The 18,337-nt window shown below is 38.7% G+C and overlaps 3 protein-coding genes and 1 non-coding gene across 9 annotated transcripts; 3 read left to right on the forward strand and 1 right to left on the reverse strand.

Moving 5' to 3' along the window:
- Positions 1–1,852: 1,852 nt before the first annotated feature.
- Positions 1,853–12,957, forward strand: dus3l (dihydrouridine synthase 3-like (S. cerevisiae)). 6 transcript variants are annotated; one of them, XM_008331517.3, is made up of 18 exons: positions 1,853–1,907; positions 2,737–2,797; positions 3,818–3,991; positions 8,787–8,867; positions 8,960–9,221; positions 9,304–9,652; positions 9,750–9,826; positions 9,943–10,035; positions 10,152–10,193; positions 10,386–10,538; positions 10,625–10,741; positions 11,019–11,084; positions 11,225–11,335; positions 11,429–11,525; positions 11,700–11,775; positions 11,895–12,083; positions 12,525–12,653; positions 12,733–12,957. In XM_008331517.3, exons 4-18 carry the CDS (start codon positions 8,812–8,814, stop codon positions 12,803–12,805), a joined length of 1,890 nt encoding a protein of 629 aa, XP_008329739.1. In that variant the 5' UTR covers positions 1,853–1,907; positions 2,737–2,797; positions 3,818–3,991; positions 8,787–8,811; the 3' UTR covers positions 12,806–12,957. The 6 variants fall into 6 exon arrangements, with proteins under 6 accessions (XP_008329739.1, XP_008329737.1, XP_024920855.1 ...); XM_008331515.3 differs by having other exon boundaries at positions 3,818–3,978; XM_025065087.1 differs by having other exon boundaries at positions 3,818–3,978; positions 9,946–10,035.
- LOC107989937 (G-protein coupled receptor 20-like) lies at positions 2,906–3,941 on the reverse strand. Its single transcript, XM_017040914.2, has 2 exons — positions 3,896–3,941; positions 2,906–3,513 (listed from the first exon to the last, which is right to left on the reverse strand). Exons 1-2 carry the CDS (start codon positions 3,939–3,941, stop codon positions 2,906–2,908), a joined length of 654 nt encoding a protein of 217 aa, XP_016896403.2.
- On the forward strand, positions 7,889–7,960 carry trnah-gug (transfer RNA histidin (anticodon GUG)). Its single transcript has one exon. It is a non-coding gene; the product is annotated as a tRNA-His (tRNA).
- A 1,908-nt stretch (positions 12,958–14,865) lies between the features above and the next one.
- LOC103394278 (zona pellucida sperm-binding protein 4-like) lies at positions 14,866–17,775 on the forward strand. The gene is made up of 10 exons (XM_008331514.3): positions 14,866–15,117; positions 15,548–15,883; positions 15,988–16,110; positions 16,184–16,356; positions 16,609–16,706; positions 16,796–16,944; positions 17,037–17,214; positions 17,338–17,473; positions 17,567–17,641; positions 17,714–17,775. Exons 1-10 carry the CDS (start codon positions 14,934–14,936, stop codon positions 17,720–17,722), a joined length of 1,461 nt encoding a protein of 486 aa, XP_008329736.1. The 5' UTR covers positions 14,866–14,933; the 3' UTR covers positions 17,723–17,775.
- Positions 17,776–18,337: the final 562 nt, after the last annotated feature.

The following is an 18,337-nucleotide window of genomic DNA, read 5'->3' on the forward strand; positions in this document are numbered from 1 at the left end:
TTTAAAGAATGGGAATTGATCTGCAATGTACTATACTTACAGTTATAATATGCCTTGTTATTTGAAAAAAAAGATGTAAATATATACATTTCTCTCATAGTTTCACCTTTTGCTGCTATAAAGAAGATACTTATTTTTGTTAGTTTTGTTTTCTATATAAAGACTGTATATATATACATACATATATATATATATATATATATAGGCACTATATATCTGTGTTCTGTAAATATGCTTGAGCCTCCATCTGTAGGTCTCTGGATAAACACTGTTTGAGAGTCACCTCTAAAATCTACTCAGAAGTTAAACCACGATGACTCCATGCGTTTTGTTTTCTCTCACTTTTCAGTAGTTAACGAAAATATTTGGAGAATAAAGTTGAAAAGGAGTCATGTATCTCACTTTTCAGTAGTTAACGAAAATAAAGTTGAAAAGGAGTCATGTGATTCCTCTCTTGTTGTGTTTACAGTAATTTCATTTGATTATAAATTAAAAATAGTAAAATAGTAGATAATACATCTTCACATGCAGTGTAGTGTTTGAGTTGCATTCAAATATTTGTTAACAGACTGTCAAGTTTACGTGCAACACCTTTTATGCAGCGCCTCAGCAATGACCGCTGTGTCCACACAGCTGTTGAAGAAGCTGCTGCTCTGCAGTTTCAGGACTGCTTTCTTGACAAAACATCTTTACTCAGCATATTTGGGACAAGACTACTGGTTTTCCCATTAGGCCCCGGGGCCAGACACAGAAGCCGAGATGAAGATCAGTGAACTTTTGTTCCTGAATAATCAGTTTCTATCTCCACCACAAGCACGAGGTCAGAGCTTTTGGATCTTTCCACACAGAGAAACCAGACGAGGAACCTGAAACTGAACTCAGCCCCACAGCATGATATGAACTGAACTATAATGACCTGCAACCCCTTCTGGAGGATTAAAGAGACATTTTACTCAAACCTGTTTTTTGCCGTTTAAGTTAAAAACAGGTCACAGAAAATTACCCTACTATTGTAAAAATAAATAAAATAAAATAAAATAAACCTGACAGGGTGTTCGGCTCAGTGCTAGAGTGTAAATATATTAATCAGTACGCAGATTAGTATACACAAAAGTGATTTGCGTAGACTTTCTATGCTGCCACGTGATTGGCTACCAGGAAGGAACACAACAAATGAAAAACAAGATGGCGACGACAGCTCGTTAATTAGCCACTCATTTGCCTCTGTTTGTTCGCAGTTTGATTATTGTTGCATTTTAAGCTAATATGTGTCTTTCCTCTTAGCTCTTTACGTGTTTACATTAGCATGGATGAGATGGGGAGGTAATTTCTTTGTCGTTAAGCTCCTCTCATTTTGGTTTAGGTAAGAACGTCATTTGTTTTGACATTTTCCATCCCTACAACTTCAAAAATAGTTCATAGACATAATGAAGAAATGGGACATTAAATTGAATTGCGTTTATGTAGAAATGTATGTTTAACTATAAACGTTTTTCTAAGTAATCAGAAATTACTTATGCAGAATCTTAAGGGGAAATTACAATTAATTATTTATTTATTTTTTGTCCACAGGACGACGTAGCATGTAGCTATAGCACTAGGTGTGCGTAGTTACCTCACACAAGCACGTTTAACAAAATACTTAAATATGTAAGGATACTTAAATGTCTTTAGTTTTATTTGTGTCGGTGAAATTGTTGCGTTGTGGCCATAAAATTTAATGACTTTGCTTTGTTTAAACCGCACATTCTACTGCTGTGGTGAGATGCTGACCTCTAGCGGACTAAATGAAAACAACTGTCGACATTTGAAATACAACTCGATAAATGAAAACAACTGTCGACATTTGAAGTACAACTCGAACCTAACACCAGTAAAATGACTGAATATTCTCCTTCTATCATAAGGTAAGGATGACATTAGTATGTCCTTAAATATCCTGCCCTTTAAAAACCTGCAGAATCATTTTTCCTCATCTGCTGATGTCACCTTGGGCACAATAAACAAAGACCTTAAAGAGTAAACCTTGAGAGGCTGTTAGGACTGTTTACAACACTGAAGACAGCAATTACCTTCAGCTTATAGTGTGTTGACTTTAGACTCTCTTTGTTCTTCGCTCTAACTCTTTCTTCAGGTCTTTTATTTTTATTTGAATGTTGTTGACATCATCTTTTCTGAATGTTTTTCATCCCCACGTTGTTTTCATGATTTCATGCTTGACATTCAGCAGCATTACATTTTAGTATTTTGATATTGGACAATTGGATTCAACTGCTCTTGTAAATTACAATAATTGTAAACACCTACATAAATTAATCCAGTAATACACACGTAAGATAACTTAAGTATATTTTACAGTTTCTTAAAATGCACTGCCTCTGAACCTGCAATGAAATCTATGAGTTACAGTGCTTTACATCATAAGCTTCAATAAATAACAATTTCCCATTATTGTTGTAGTCAACAATTTTATTTAAATCCCTTTGACTTAATTTTCTTTATTTCTTAAGGTTGAAAAACGTGATGAAATTTTAAAAAACAACACGGCTCCACGCTTGACAAATATAAATAATATAGTAATGATAAAAGTTGTCAAAGCTGTTGGAAATGCTTGTGAGACGTGTGGAGACATCTTTTAGTTTGTAAAATAATAATACACATTTCAACATAATAATATGTTGAAATGTTCACATCTGTCTCAGAACTTTTTGACTGACAATAACCTGCTTCTCCCAGGTGTGGATCTTTAACTCCTGCCTCAGAAATGCCCTCCCAGACGAACCCAGACTCTGTCAAGGTGAAGAATAATACAGTACTTCATTGTCTTAAAGCAGTACATGAGTACACACACCACATCATCCTGTAGTAATGTGGTCCACTCATATGTTGACCAGTGGTCCTGTGTCTACACAGACTGCACCACAGTGAGTGCAGACAGTGGTGCAGTGGTCAGAGGCAGGGCGGCCACACTGTGGACTATGGCCAATGCCATGCCAGGACATTTATTATATGAGTTCCTGTCTCCCTCTCCACCGAATGTGAGAGCGTCCCCTTCAGTCCAACCTCTTCTCCGTCTCCTCCACACTCTCTTAAAGCTGTCCGTCACAAAGCAGTACACCACTGGATCCAGGCAGCTGTTGAGGCTGCTCAGAGTCACTGTGATGTGATAGGCCAGCACGTGTGCCGCACCTTGACCCCGCAGCCCTCCCTCCCCGACTTTGACTCGGAAATACACCAACACCTGACGGACATGGAAGGGTGTGAAACAAACGGTGAAGACCACGAGGACTGTGGCTAGAAGCCTGATGGCCCTGGCCCTCCTCGCCCTGCTCTGCTGAGTCATCGGGCCGTGGGTGCAGGAGAGAAAACACGCAACGCGCAGGGTGAAGCCCACCACGGCCAGCAGGGGCAGGACAAACTCCAGGATGGTGAGGTAGAAGAGGGCGGGGAGCAGGACGCAGGAGGAGCTGAACTCCAGGGCTGTGGTCTGTAGAGAAGACAATGGTCCACACACTCATCATAAATACTGTATATCTATAAGTATAGATTACTTTACTGTATATACAGTATTTATTAGTATACACATTAAACATATACACCCTGGACTCGGAATTGTTTGTAATAATATCAGTGTCATTGACCAATAATAAATAAACTCTGTTATGGTATCATAGTAAACAAGTCAGGTAAAGTATAATATTGCAGTAGTGAAGCAACAGGTAATCAAAACACTGCCCTCCTGAGGCCACTTTGTGACAGGAGCGATATGAGTGCTAACTCATTTATTCTAGTGTCTTTTTTTTTTGTTACCATCAAGATCAAAGCCTGGTCAGAAGATACCTGGAAGGAGTAGGTGACCACCACAGCTATGAACCACACGGAGCCACTGATGCACTTGGCTGCTCCTGTGCTCCTCCACCGATGAAGAGTGCTGGACACATGGACCACAGCCAGATACCGATCTATACAGATGCTGAGGTCAGTGGAGCAGGTGAAGTCAGAGTCAAACCAAGAATCAATGTTCACACTTACATTAATAACTATATGCAGTATATATATATATATATAAATATATATATATATAAATATATATATATATATAAATATATATATATATAAATATATATATATATAAATATATATATATATAAATATATATATATATAAAATATATATATATATAAATATATATATATATAAATATATATATACAGTATATATATATATATTTTATATATATATATATAAAATATATATATATATAAATATATATATATATAAATATATATATATATATAAATATATATATACAGTATATATATATATATATATAGTGTATATGCAGTATTGGGCTGTTTTCAACCCACCTGGTGAGGAACAGTATACTGCAGTACATGTTTACAAAATAGCTGAAGGTGTGGACGTAGGTACAGGCCACACAGCTGCCTCCGCTGTGATACAGGGCTATGCGAGCAGGCAGCGACAGCGCCACCAGCAGGTCAGCTACAGCCAGGTTAATAGTGTAAACTACAGAAGCTGAGGAGTGGGCTGAGGCTCCACAGAACACATAGAGAGCCAGACTGTTGAGGACCACACCCACCACGAGCATCAGGCAGTTACACACCTACAGCAGGCAGGAACAGAAACAATAGAGATAAGGTGCAATAATTAGTGGTGCCACTAGGGGGAAAACGTTATTAGAGGACCAGTTCCAGAATTAAACTGTCAAAACGTGACTAGACTTTGTCCCAGCTCACCATCAGAGAGACCCAGACTGCGTAGAAGTCATGATACAGCTGTGCATCCAGATGAGCCAGCTTGTGCAAATGTGGTGCCCCCCATCGTTGGTCCCAGGAACTGCAGTTAATCAGGTCTGGGGTCATAATGTTCTCCATGGTTGGAGTAAAGCTGATGTTGAACAGAATGCTCTCCATTTATTTTGGAGTTCTGACTTAAATATACAAGTAAGAACAGAAGACAAAAAAGAGAATAATTAGTGAAAGATGAACAGAATGTATAATGTTGCAGGAAAGATTTTATAATAGTAAAATATTTGACAATCAACACACATGGCCTAAAATATTAGGGTCATATATATATATATATATATAGTCAAGCCAAGGCTCTGCAAAATTGAATCCTGTCAGAGACTGGTTTTATAAACACTGTCATCAATGACTGAATCCATCTTCATTCACTGCCTGAAAGGATGTGACTCTTTCAACAAAGTGAAGTACCTGACCTTGTGTGTTACTTTAAACACACTGTACTGTAGTAACCTAAACTATGTCACTACTGTATACTACCACATACAGAGTACTCCGTGGATAGATACGGTTTGTACCATACACAAGGCACATGTTTGCCCCGAGTAAGTCTCATAAATCTGATGAACGTGTCACATCCTGTGTAAATGAAAGGCTCCAGTAAAGTCTGGGACCTGCAGAGGCTTCAGCTTTTGGAAGGGCTTTTACATGAGTGGAACTGTACGGTGAGCTAAACACAGGCCTGTAATGGAGCTCAGGCCTGGCTTATGTGATTTTTTTTACCTGACAGTCTTGTTTTAATATGTTGGTGACTTTATGTCCCTGCTGTAATTCAACGTCCAAACACGTTTGACAGGGGAACTACTTAAAATACACATAAACCCTATAAATGTATCCTGCTGTCGTTAGTGAATTGGGTTTTGAAGTTATAATTTTACACAAGAAACTGTGAGGTTACAGTACTGTGAGTGACTGTGTAACAGTGAGTTCTAATTATAATTGAAAGTAACATAAACTAAGAATAAGGGAATATTCAACCAACAATATTGCAGAAATAGTCTGGAATTATTTGAAAGTAAAAAAGGTTAAAAATGTTAGTGCTAGCAGAAAATCACATGTATAGAACAAAAAAATATCAAGTTTAGAAAATTATCAAGTTATTGTCAAATATATAAAATATCTAGAAAATACTTTACTTACAATAATAACTGTTTTATTGCACTGTCAGAATTATTACTGTACATTCACCAGTGCTGTTAATTTTTGTGCAGATTTCTATTGTGTCCTATTCACTTATTTGCACGACTTTTAACATGTGGTCTGTGTTTTGGTGGACAGACCAGTTCTGTTTGTATACATGTAACCTTGATTTACTGTGTACTTCAGAATGAACATCTACTCAGTCACTGAACTGCTGAGAAAAAAAAGTACAAAATGGAAATACAGTATTTTACAAAATACAAATATGTCATGATCATGTCTGCTAAAGATTAATATATAAATTCACTGTACCTGATAAATGCGAGACAAGAATGGACGTCCCTTTTAGACCAAGTATTTGTCCATGTGTTAAAGTGGACTCCTTCATGTAACAGGGCAGTAAAGAAACAAAGGGAAAAATGAGTGTTGAAAAGAAACCTCCACTCCTCCTGGATCCACTCCTCCTGCTAACATCCAGTCGTGCAGCTGCACCTCCTCCTTATTTTCATGTCACACAATTTAAAAAGTGTCTTTTGTCCCTTCTTGTTGTGCAGGGCGTAGTTTACTTTTCACCCTAGGTGGAGTCAGAGGACAAAACCAAAGTTTTCGTGCGAATAGCAGGATTTATAAACATATCAGGTTTTAGGGAAAATAAAAAAGTCAGTCTATTTATATTTATAAATGTAATTTATGCAGGAATACAAATGACAGAGAGACATTAAAGAAAATTCAGTCCTGCAGCAGCTGTGGATCAGTGGACTGATGGAGTTGTCTTCAAACAGGGTGCAGTTTTACTAGTTTGCCCTTGTGTCCCTGGACAGGACTCTTCATCATGATGAGGAGGGGACTTTTCTACAGATACAAAATGTGTTGTTTTAAATGACAAAGAAAAAATGTTCAGATGAGGACCATTTCATTTGATCTGGTTTTTAAATCCGTCTCTCAGGTGGTCCAACGCTGGACGATACAGAAATGTTACACATTCTCTTACAGCTCTGTTTGGATCTGTGTAAAAGCCTGAGTCAGTAAAAAGAGGAGTGGACCAGGGGCTAATGGAGGAGTGTAAACTTCTGGAGATGTTTTCACCAAGCTGCCAGCCCATGAACCAGACTCATCAGATTTACACATTTTAGAAGCTGAGCTCTAAAAGCAGAGACGTTGTTTTTCATTTATGTGAAAAACACAGGTGATGTTTAAAGCCCAACTGCACCTCATAAAGCACAGGAACATAAACACACAGAGAGGTGGTCACTTTTACTGTGTCTATGTTCCTGTCACAGGCGTCCTTCAGAGACAGCTTTCAGAGAATTTTTTTTTTATCCTTCAGAGACAGCTTTCAGAGAAAAATATTTTTTTTGGGTTTCCTTCAGAGACAGCTTTCAGAGAAAAACATTTTTTTTTTTGGGTTAAGTTTAATGTAAGTAATGTGCCGTCATGTTCTTTATGTTCTTTTACTATACTTACTTTTTACTTGCTTTTTTTATTGGCAGCAGCCACCACTGGTGCTGTTGTATCTGTTTAATGTTTAATTGGATTTTCTCACTTTATTTAAACCATTTGAAACTACATACATTGTCTGTCTTTTCCTGGACCAGCCTGGTTTAAAGTACTGGAGGACAGACAGGAAGGATGTCCCACTTCATGCAGTACATACACTGACTGGAGTGCAGACATAAATTTGAAGTGGTTTATGCAGTACTGTAGTTCCCAGGCTCCCTATGGAGTTACTAATAGTGTATATGGGATTTAAAGGGGAACTCTCTGTGTAACTCTTCTCAGAATTTCAAAAATTACCTTGAAAATGTCCTCTTGTTACTCGCGCCCAACCTGTCATATCTCTGATCCCCACCAGAGGGCGCGTCAGCCCCACATTTTGAGAAGGATCGAGTTAATGTGCAATGCAGGCAGCCCACGGGTAGTTAGCCGTGATCGTGTAGAGGTTAGTACTCTGCGTTGTGGCCGCAGCAACCCCGGTTCGAATCCGGGTCACGGCAGACCATTTTTCTGGAAAAGTAACAGCTAACAGTTCTTGTTACACAGAACACGGGTTGTGGGAATAATCGACGAATTACAAACATAATGTATGATCTATGTAAATTTATCAAATCGATCACTATTTGTATCCCTTAAATATTGTGTTTTTTATATTGTTTTATTATATCAAAAATATTTTAAAATACCGATTTAAAATTATACGTTTAGAATGTAGTAAACCAAAAATTAGGATTTAAATTAAATTAAGAACACTTTTTTGTGACACGCGACTGTTGTTGTTTGGAAAATGACTGTAGGCACAAGCGGAACTATTGCTTGACAGTTGTTCCGCAAGGGGACCATTCATAACAGCTGCACAAGGGTTTACTGTCACGCTGCGGATTGTTGCGGTAAATACCAGGGTGATAAACAGCAATGATATTCATGTTTTAATGTCCTTTTTGATGTATATTTTAATCTTTAAATGTAAAAAGTTATCGCTACAGTTATCTACACCGGTGCGTGCTTTTAAACCCTTTTATTAGCCGTTAGCTTGTAAATACAGTGGAGTAGAGTTGCCCTGTTGTGATGTAAAGTCGCATTTGCTTCTGGGTTAAGGTTTATGAAAAACACTGAATTTCCGATCTTAGTTTTTTAAAGTAGAGCACTAACTACTTTTGGTATTGGCTGTGTTGTTGTTTTTTTTTTTTATTCAAATGTTATCTTATACGTTGTTGTCCATCAGCTTTTATTGAAAATAGAGCTACAGCCAAACTATTCAGATCAACTGTGGACTCCACTGCTGTCAGTTAACAGGTGCTTTATTTTGTTACCCACATGTTTTAGGAAAAAGACTTATGGTGCAGCTGGGATGGAAACTGCAACACAAAATGTGGCTGTCAAGGGTGAAGCTGCTCTCAGACCAGAGTAGGACACTTTATATAACGTTAACACTTGATGTTACAGTTTCACAAATGTATAAAAGTGGAGAAACTGTTGTCTTCTTACTTTCGTTTCAGATTTATAACAACCAAGGAAAAGTTTCATGACTTCATAGACACTGAGTCAAGTAAGAAAAATGATGACGATGGTGAGACAGCTGAGAGCACAGAGGAAACCTGCGCCGAGGAACCTGAATCTAAGAAGTTGAAACTCAACCCTGAAGAGAAGCCCAAAGAGGACAGGCCAGATTGTAAACGCCATCGAGGACAGAATAAATCCAGGCCTCACGTAAAACCAAACACCTATGAAGAAAAACGCCTTTGCCTCTCAGTTGTTAAGGTACGAAGATTGAATAAACAACATTGTGCACTGTGTTTTAAAAAAGGAGTAGCAAATGAAAACTTTTCATTTTTCCATTTAGAACAATGTGTGTCCATTTGGAGACAAATGCCGCTTTTTTCACGATGTGGCTGAGTACATGGCCTCCAAGCCGGCCGACATCGGTGAAAGCTGCCACCTGTATGACACGTTTGGAAAGTGTTCATACGGCGTCTCCTGTCGCTTCGCCAACGCACACACTACCCCTGACTTCAAAACCATGGAAAACAAAGACCTGGTTGCAGCTTGGGAAAACAGGGCCACGGTGAGGAACAGCTTGAATAAAGAGCTCCAGACTCGCTTGAGGAAACGTTCGGAGCCCTTTACCAAATCAGTAGAGTACTTGAAAATGCTTTCAAAATACAAGGACAAGAAAGAGCAGAACAGAAATGGTAAGAGCCTCACTGGGGTTGGAATCTTGGATGGAATTTTTTTATGTAGAAATTTTCTTTCTATCTTTCTTTTCAATGTTTTGTTTGAAAAATGCAGGTGAGTCTTGCCCAGCTGCGGTGTCAACGGATCCAACAAATGAACAGCAGCATGTGTCTGCAGAAGCAGATACACAGGTAGAGGAAGCTCTAAATTCAACTGTACCTTTCTACTGTATGCTAACTGTCAAGGCTTGCATTTTGTTTTATGTTGTTTTTTTTAACTACTTCCATGTTCTCTTTGTCTCCTGCAGCAGACAGTTCCAGACACACAGCCTCCAGTAAAGACCATTGGTCCACTTACTGATGCTGATGTCATCAAGTTACGGCCATGTGAAAAGAAACAGGTACTTCAACTATATCTTTCCCAAAAAAGGGTTCAAGCGATTCCTTAATTTGAACAAAATATAGACCTTTAGTGTTACCTCGTGTGAATAATAACTTCTGGGTTTCTGTGTTAAAGGTGGATTTCAATGACAAACTCTACCTTGCTCCTCTAACAACTGTGAGTATGAGCAGTAAATGCACAGTGATGTATAACACCCTTTAATTAAAGCTGTGTTCACAAAGTAGGGGGCAAGGATCCATCACAGAGTGGGGCTGATAGGCATTTATATTTCAATATTGATTGAGATTGGACTCTTATTTGTATTTAACCCTTTGATCTGACCTCAATCTCCTTCACTGCTTCCCACAGTGTGGAAATCTGCCTTTCCGTCGTGTTTGTAAGCGTTTCGGAGTGGACATCACCTGTGGAGAGATGGCGATGTGCACCAACCTGCTGCAGGGCCAGCAGTCAGAGTGGGCTCTCCTCAAGAGGCATGAGAGTGAAGATGTGTTCGGAGTCCAGGTGAGTCTGTCTGAAGAGTCAGGAACAGGGAAACAATAAAAGATGCTTCTGTGTAAAACTGAAGGTTGTGTTCACCGTGTCTCCAGGTGGAGGGCTGTTTCCCTGACACCATGACCAGGTGTGCAGAGCTCATAAACAACAACACTGACGTTGACTTTGTGGACATTAACTCTGGATGTCCCATCGATCTTGTCTACAAGAAGGTAGACGCCTTTCAAACCCTACGTATTTGATGAACATTAAGTTTTACTTCATTATCACTTCATTATTCTTCTTACTTCATTCATTATTAACCCTGAAGAATTGTTGGATAAACCCATTAATAATAATGGGGTTTATTAAGATTATTAAGTATACATTAATACTTGTATTATATTCATATGTATTTCGAGCACTGTACTGACAGGAACAGACAGGAAATATTACACATCACCTGACCTTCTCACTGACAGGTGGTGTTTGTTTAATCTGTCTCATCAGGGCGGCGGCTGTGGCCTGATGACTCGCACCAGAAAGTTTGAGCAGATAATCAAAGGAATGAATTATGTAAGTGTTTGTCTCTCTCTCTGTGCACAGTCTGTGTTTCTGTCCAGTGAAGACACTGTGACACATCAGTCAGGCCTAAGTCCATCCAACCCTACAGCATCGCTACCAAACCCTTTATTATCAACGTCTTCCTTTTCTAGGTCCTTGATGTTCCATTAACGGTTAAAATCCGCACTGGAGTCCAGGAGAGGAGCAACATCGCTCACAAACTCATCCCAGAAATGAAGACCTGGGGCGTCTCTATGATCACAGTACGAGATTTTAGATCTAAGGCATTAAATAATGTAAGTTTATTAAAGGTTTATTAAAATCATATCTAACTTGACGCTGCTGTGTTCATACAGCTGCACGGTCGATCCAGGGAACAACGCTACACAAAACTGGCCGACTGGGACTACATCTCCACCTGCTCTAAGCTGGCCAGTCCTGTCCCACTGTTTGGTAAGATGTTCCTGACGTTGGCTGTGCTTGGAAACAATTCTAAAGTTAAAAATGTAGATTACTTGGCTGTGAAATGGGAAAACTTTCACAATCCCACGTGTATGATTGTGAACAGAAATTAAAAAATAAAAACTTGGCCAGGTCACTCATGTTGCCTTATTTTTGTTATCGCAGGAAATGGAGACGTTCTCTCCTACGAAGACGCCATGAAAGCGAGAGAAACCGGAGTTTCTGGTCTAATGATTGCAAGGTGACTGCAAAACCTCAGAGTCAGTCAGAACAGTGACATATTTACACTGGTGACTAAATGAATACTGTTTATGTAAAACTATTGTTTGTGACATTTGCGTGTGTTGTTTGACTCTTCAGGGGAGCTCTCATCAAGCCCTGGATCTTTACTGAAATAAAGGAACACAGACACTGGGACATTTCCTCCTCTGAACGACTGGACATCCTCAGAGATTTCACTAACTTCGGTCTGGAGCACTGGGGGTCGGACACCAGAGGTGTGGAGAAGACTCGCACCTTCATGCTGGAGTGGCTCTCCTTCATGTGCAGGTGGGCAACATCAATATCTACATTAAAAAGAAAAGTAGTTCCTGATGTTCATCCTTCTGGAGTTTGTTAATAAGTTCACAATAAGCTCAATGTTAGGGCATAAAATGCTCATTTTAGCCTAACAAACTTAGCTTATGGTTTAAAAAAATGTTAAATAATTAGCCATGTATTTAAAATTTGTACACAAAAAAAAGCATTTGTCATAGAGAAGTTGGTGTTAGCCTCCAATAGTTACAGTGTATATACAAATATTGCAAAAATATATCAAATAAATGTCCATGAAACAGGTATAAAGCATACTGTGAACAGCTAATCTTTAGCCACGGCGCAAGGTAAAAGTTTTGCAGTTCAAGAAAAAGTGGGAAGAAAGAGATGAGCTGCAGTGCAAGTGACCAGATCAATACACCTGTTGACAACAGTTTACATTTTTCTCTCCAACAGATACATTCCTGTGGGTCTGTTAGAGCGAGTGCCACAGAAAATCAATGAGAGACCTCCATATTACCTGGGCAGGAACTACTTGGAGTCACTGATGGCCAGTCAGAATGTTGGAGACTGGGTCAAGATAAGGTGAGCCAGAAACATGAACATTAAAGAAGTTATGGTAACATTTAAACATTCAAAATACTAATTTTTTTTAATTCTCCAGTGAAATGCTCCTCGGTCCTGTACCCAAGAATTTCAACTTCTTACCAAAGCATAAAGCCAACGCCTACAAATGACCTCTTTGAAAACATAGAGGGTTTTTTTTTTCTTTTTAACTAAAGTTGTTTTCTTTTAACACACTATTAATCAGGTTTGATATGTGGTGCAATGAGTGGATAATTGTGTTCTAATGTGTAAATATGCCTCAATAAAGTATTTGTATACTTTGTGTCAGTAGATTTTTGTGACATTGACTCCATATACTGAAATATTATACTGACGTGTTCTTCAGGACTGATTCTAATAGATTATGATAATCAAAAAGGTGATATGAACGTTGGTATGGATTAAATATTTATTTGTGCAAGCTAATTATTACAATCACAAAAAAAGAAAATGTTGACAGCCCAAAACTTTCTGCACTTCAAAATAATAACAATAACAACATTGATCATTTTTATTTATTTTTTTTTTTTTTAATTTTAAACTATTCCCTTATCGCGGATAAAAATACTTTTGTGATGAACCGCAGTTCTTTCACGTTACAGCTTCAACCCTTAGACTGTAAATATAGATGACTTTTGTGCTTTGGTTAAAAACGGTTGTTAATGGAGTTGTTATAATTTTGACTTTATTGTGGAATATTTTCTCCTTTTTTATATACTTAATATTTTTTATATACTTATATACTTTTTTATATAATACCTAATAATACTTGGATGATATCGTCGGTCAAATCGATATAATATTCAGTTCGCTGAACGATAGTTTTGCCATCGTTTTTGCTGGACTTGTAATTAAAAACACCTGACATCATTTCGCCCGTTGATTGCAGGCTTCAGGTGGAACTCATTCTCCGCCAAGTGACATATCTACCGCGGCCGCAGGCGGCGTGTTTATCCGGGGACTAGCTGCTGCGGCAGACCTCTCACGTGGATCCATGGCTGGACTGAGGGTTGAGCTGCTCTTGGTGCTGGTCGTCCTGGTCCTGGACCTACCGCGGTCTGTGCTGATGGGTTCAGTCCGAACAGTTTACATTTTTCTCTCCAACAGATACATTCCTGTGGGTCTGTTAGAGCGAGTGCCACAGAAAATCAATGAGAGACCTCCATATTACCTGGGCAGGAACTACTTGGAGTCACTGATGGCCAGTCAGAATGTTGGAGACTGGGTCAAGATAAGGTGAGCCAGAAACATGAACATTAAAGAAGTTATGGTAACATTTAAACATTCAAAATACTAATTTTTTTTAATTCTCCAGTGAAATGCTCCTCGGTCCTGTACCCAAGAATTTCAACTTCTTACCAAAGCATAAAGCCAACGCCTACAAATGACCTCTTTGAAAACATAGAGGGTTTTTTTTTTCTTTTTAACTAAAGTTGTTTTCTTTTAACACACTATTAATCAGGTTTGATATGTGGTGCAATGAGTGGATAATTGTGTTCTAATGTGTAAATATGCCTCAATAAAGTATTTGTATACTTTGTGTCAGTAGATTTTTGTGACATTGACTCCATATACTGAAATATTATACTGACGTGTTCTTCAGGACTGATTCTAATAGATTATGATAATCAAAAAGGTGATATGAACGTTGGTATGGATTAAATATTTATTTGTGCAAGCTAATTATTACAATCACAAAAAAAGAAAATGTTGACAGCCCAAAACTTTCTGCACTTCAAAATAATAACAATAACAACATTGATAATTTTTTTATTTTTTTTTTTATTTTTTTAATTTGTTATTAAACTATTCCCTTATCGCGGATAAAAATACTTTTGTGATGAACCGCAGTTCTTTCACGTTACAGCTTCAACCCTTAGACTGTAAATATAGATGACTTTTGTGCTTTGGTTAAAAACGGTTGTTAATGGAGTTGTTATAATTTTGACTTTATTGTGGAATATTTTCTCCTTTTTTATATACTTAATATTTTTTATATACTTATATACTTTTTTATATAATACCTAATAATACTTGGATGATATCGTCGGTCAAATCGATATAATATTCAGTTCGCTGAACGATAGTTTTGCCATCGTTTTTGCTGGACTTGTAATTAAAAACACCTGACATCATTTCGCCCGTTGATTGCAGGCTTCAGGTGGAACTCATTCTCCGCCAAGTGACATATCTGCCGCGGCCGCAGGCGGCGTGTTTATCCGGTGACTAGCTGCTGCGGCAGACCTCTCCCGTGGATCCATGGCTGGACTGAGGGTTGAGCTGCTCTTGGTGCTGGTCGTCCTGGTCCTGGACCTACCGCGGTCTGTGCTGATGGGTTCAGTCCGAAGCTGGACTTTGGACGACGACGACGACAGTAATCCGCTGGACGACGGCGGTGGTTTTGAGTCAGATGAGTGGAACCAAGGCTTCGTTTCACTGCAAGGTTGAGTTCATTTGCACCGGGAAATACTGAAATTACTACCAGTTGAACCAGAGTCAAATGTGACAATATAATTACATGCCGTCACCTGATGGTGGACGACCTCAACTAATTAATGCACTGCATCTGACTTAATCAGGTGGCTGTGTTTAATTTAACAGTAATGTAATTCAAGGTAGACGTTTTTAGGCAAGTTATGTCAATATAATGCTTTAAAAAAAAGTATAAGGGCAACTAAATTACCTATGGTTAACTAGTATTTATTTTCACCAGGGTTCTGAAAACTAGTATAAAAATTAAACTAAAAAACTAAGTTTATTAAACTAAGAAGTTAAAAAAAAGTGATAAAATTACAACAAAAAAAGAGCACACTGGCCAAATCAGGAAACGGTAATAAAAAAATATTTTGTAAATCCCACCTTCCTCCACACAGAGGCAGGCCACCATGAAGAAGAAGACGAGCCAATTCCTGAAGATGCACTTCCTGAAATGGAAGTTTCCGCCCCCGCTCGTCTTCAGTCCTTCATTCCTAACCATGAATACGGGGTGGAAGGTGGAGGCTCTGATTCCCAGTCTTGGCTCAGTGTAAAGGACATAGATCGAGGCTACGAGGTGGATTTTGTAGATGGGCCAAGAAGCTGGAGTACCACCAATGGTTGGGAATCAACAGGACTAGATGATGACGATATCGACTATGAAGACTTTAGTGCCTCACCTCGCTCCATAGACAACACGGAAAAGTGCAACAGCACTGACTCAAAGGCACAAAGTGAGTACCAACTTTGTTGGACATTGTACTATGATGGCTGAATACTTCCTGCAGCTGTGACATGTGCAGAGACACTGGTCTACCCTGTGCCTTGTTTGTTCCAGATTGTGCTGTACCTTCAGATGAGCGGGTGCCATGTGGTTCCTCAGGAATGTCGGCAGAAGACTGTGAAAAGATGGGATGCTGCGTGGATGTGTTGCAGTCAACTTGCTACTATCCAATGGATGGCAAGTCCTTCTTAGGTTATTGTTCCTGTATCCACAAAGGAGTAATTTGATCACGTTCCTCTTTTCTCTTTAGAGTGCACTGGCGATTATCACTTTGTTTTTTCCATTCGCTACGATTCTGCAAAAATCCCCGTGGACCCTTCCAAGCTCGTTATACCTGGACATCCAGAATGTAAACCTGTCATTGTTAATGACAAGGTGGCCATCTTTAAGTTCCAAGTGACTGAATGTGGAGCCCGTGTTTATGTAAGTCATCCTGCCTGTGCGTCTCGGAAGAATTTTGATTTGATCATTGATATAAGAGAGTTATGAATTTATATTGGTGTTGAACCTCTAGTTCACTTGACCTTTGACACTGACACACACAGGAAATGGATGTAGTTCACTCACGATATGTTATGTTGCAAATGGAAGATGGGGAGAAGTTCCATGAATTTGTTGAATTTTGTGAAGTCCAGAGTAAGAACTAATCCTCCAGATGACGGTTCTTCTCTGCAGGAGCTTGGTGACACAAAGATCTACCTGGCTGAGGTGCAGACTATTGTTCAAGCTCTCAACCTCAAGTATGGCATCATTACAAGGACTGATCCCCTCAGGTGAGCAGTACATAGTACACAAATCCTCAAGATCGTGTCGTCGGTACTTTCTTCTTCAACTGCGTTGACACTGGACTTGATTTCGTCAGATTCCTGATAGAGTGTCGCTACAGCAAAGATGGCTCTGCTCTGAAGGGCCTGTCCAGTGTTGGCTTCATGGTCAAAACTCCGTCCTCCATTCTGCCGTCATCAGTTGTCAATAATGGGTTATTTGCTGTTCAGCTAAGAATTGCTAAAGGTCTGGAAAAGACAATTCCCTACTTGAATGTTGTAGACCAATGTTGTTCACCTGCAGTTCTTATTAATGTTATGTCTCTGTAACCCACACAGATAAGATGTTTTCAAGTTACCTGCCAACATACCATCAACCCTTGCGAATGCTCCTGGGCAGACCGGTGTATTTAGAGCTGCGCATTAAGTCTCCTGTCCCAAAAGCAACACTTCGGGTCAATTACTGTCTGGCTTACCCTCGCACTGCAAAAAATGCACTTGTGATGGTTTATGAAGGGTAAACTTCAGTCTGTGAACTGATGGTTTATGAAGGGTAAACTTCAGTGTGTGAACTTGTTTGTTTTTTGTTTTTTTTTTTTTTAATTTCTTTGCTCTCATTCTTGTCCACTTGTTTCTGCAGCTGTGCCAACCCTTTAGACCCCAGTGTGTCAATCCTTAAAGTCAGTGACCTTCCAACAAATCGCCACCAGAGGCGCTTCATCGTCACAGCTTTTCAGTTCATGGATCAAAAGACAAATAAGTACCTTGATGAGGAAGTGAGTGAAAAATTTAAACTATGAACTTTTTTAAAGCTAAAATCGGGTAGATGTTTTTCACCACTTGCCTGACATCTCTTCTATGCCCTTCAGATATATTTCATGTGCTCATCAGAAGTATGTATGCCACCAGAGAAGTCCTGTGAGGCACGCTGCTTTGATGGAAAGGTGTGGTAGTTGCTTTATTTTGCAAATTATCAACACATTTCTGTAATAAAACTCTAATATCTCTTTTCCTAGGCACCATGAGGACATTCTCTAAGACTTGACAAGAAACAAAATAAAAGTTTTATGTTAGACTAGTGGCTTCTCTTGTGTTTGTAAGGCAAAACTGTGAAAAATGTACTTAAACCTAAAGATTATCTTGGTTGAAGCTTCTATAATTAGCAATGCAAGTATTGGGTATTCAATTTAAATAGCATTTAAATAAAGTGATGACTTCAGCGGCAAGACAGATGTCTTATCGGCAATTGAATGTTATCATTTTTAAAGATAATGATTTAATCAAGACTTTATGAAAGAGTACTATTACCCAAAGAATACTATTCATATGGTGAAACAGAGGTGGTCAGAACACAACTGTAAGAGTAACCTGGATAATTTAAGACAAAACATTGTGAAAACTATCACAAAAGAATCTTGTTTAGACAAACCACTAAACTTTTTTAGGATGGAAAATATTGGATTAGCCTCAAAGTGAAAACCCTTAAAATAAGTGAATTTCTATATCCAATGTACTATACTTCTTTTCCATGGTTGGGGAATCTTATTTTATGTTCTTTAAGTGGGTTTTAAGAGGCTGCGAGAATTTAAGTAATAAAAAATGTGAAAACGGAACTTCAGAGACGAAAAAGTGATACCCTG

This window comes from Cynoglossus semilaevis, chromosome 18, assembly GCF_000523025.1.
Source record: "Cynoglossus semilaevis isolate Cse_v1.0 chromosome 18, Cse_v1.0, whole genome shotgun sequence".
Taxonomy (NCBI): domain Eukaryota; kingdom Metazoa; phylum Chordata; class Actinopteri; order Pleuronectiformes; family Cynoglossidae; genus Cynoglossus; species Cynoglossus semilaevis.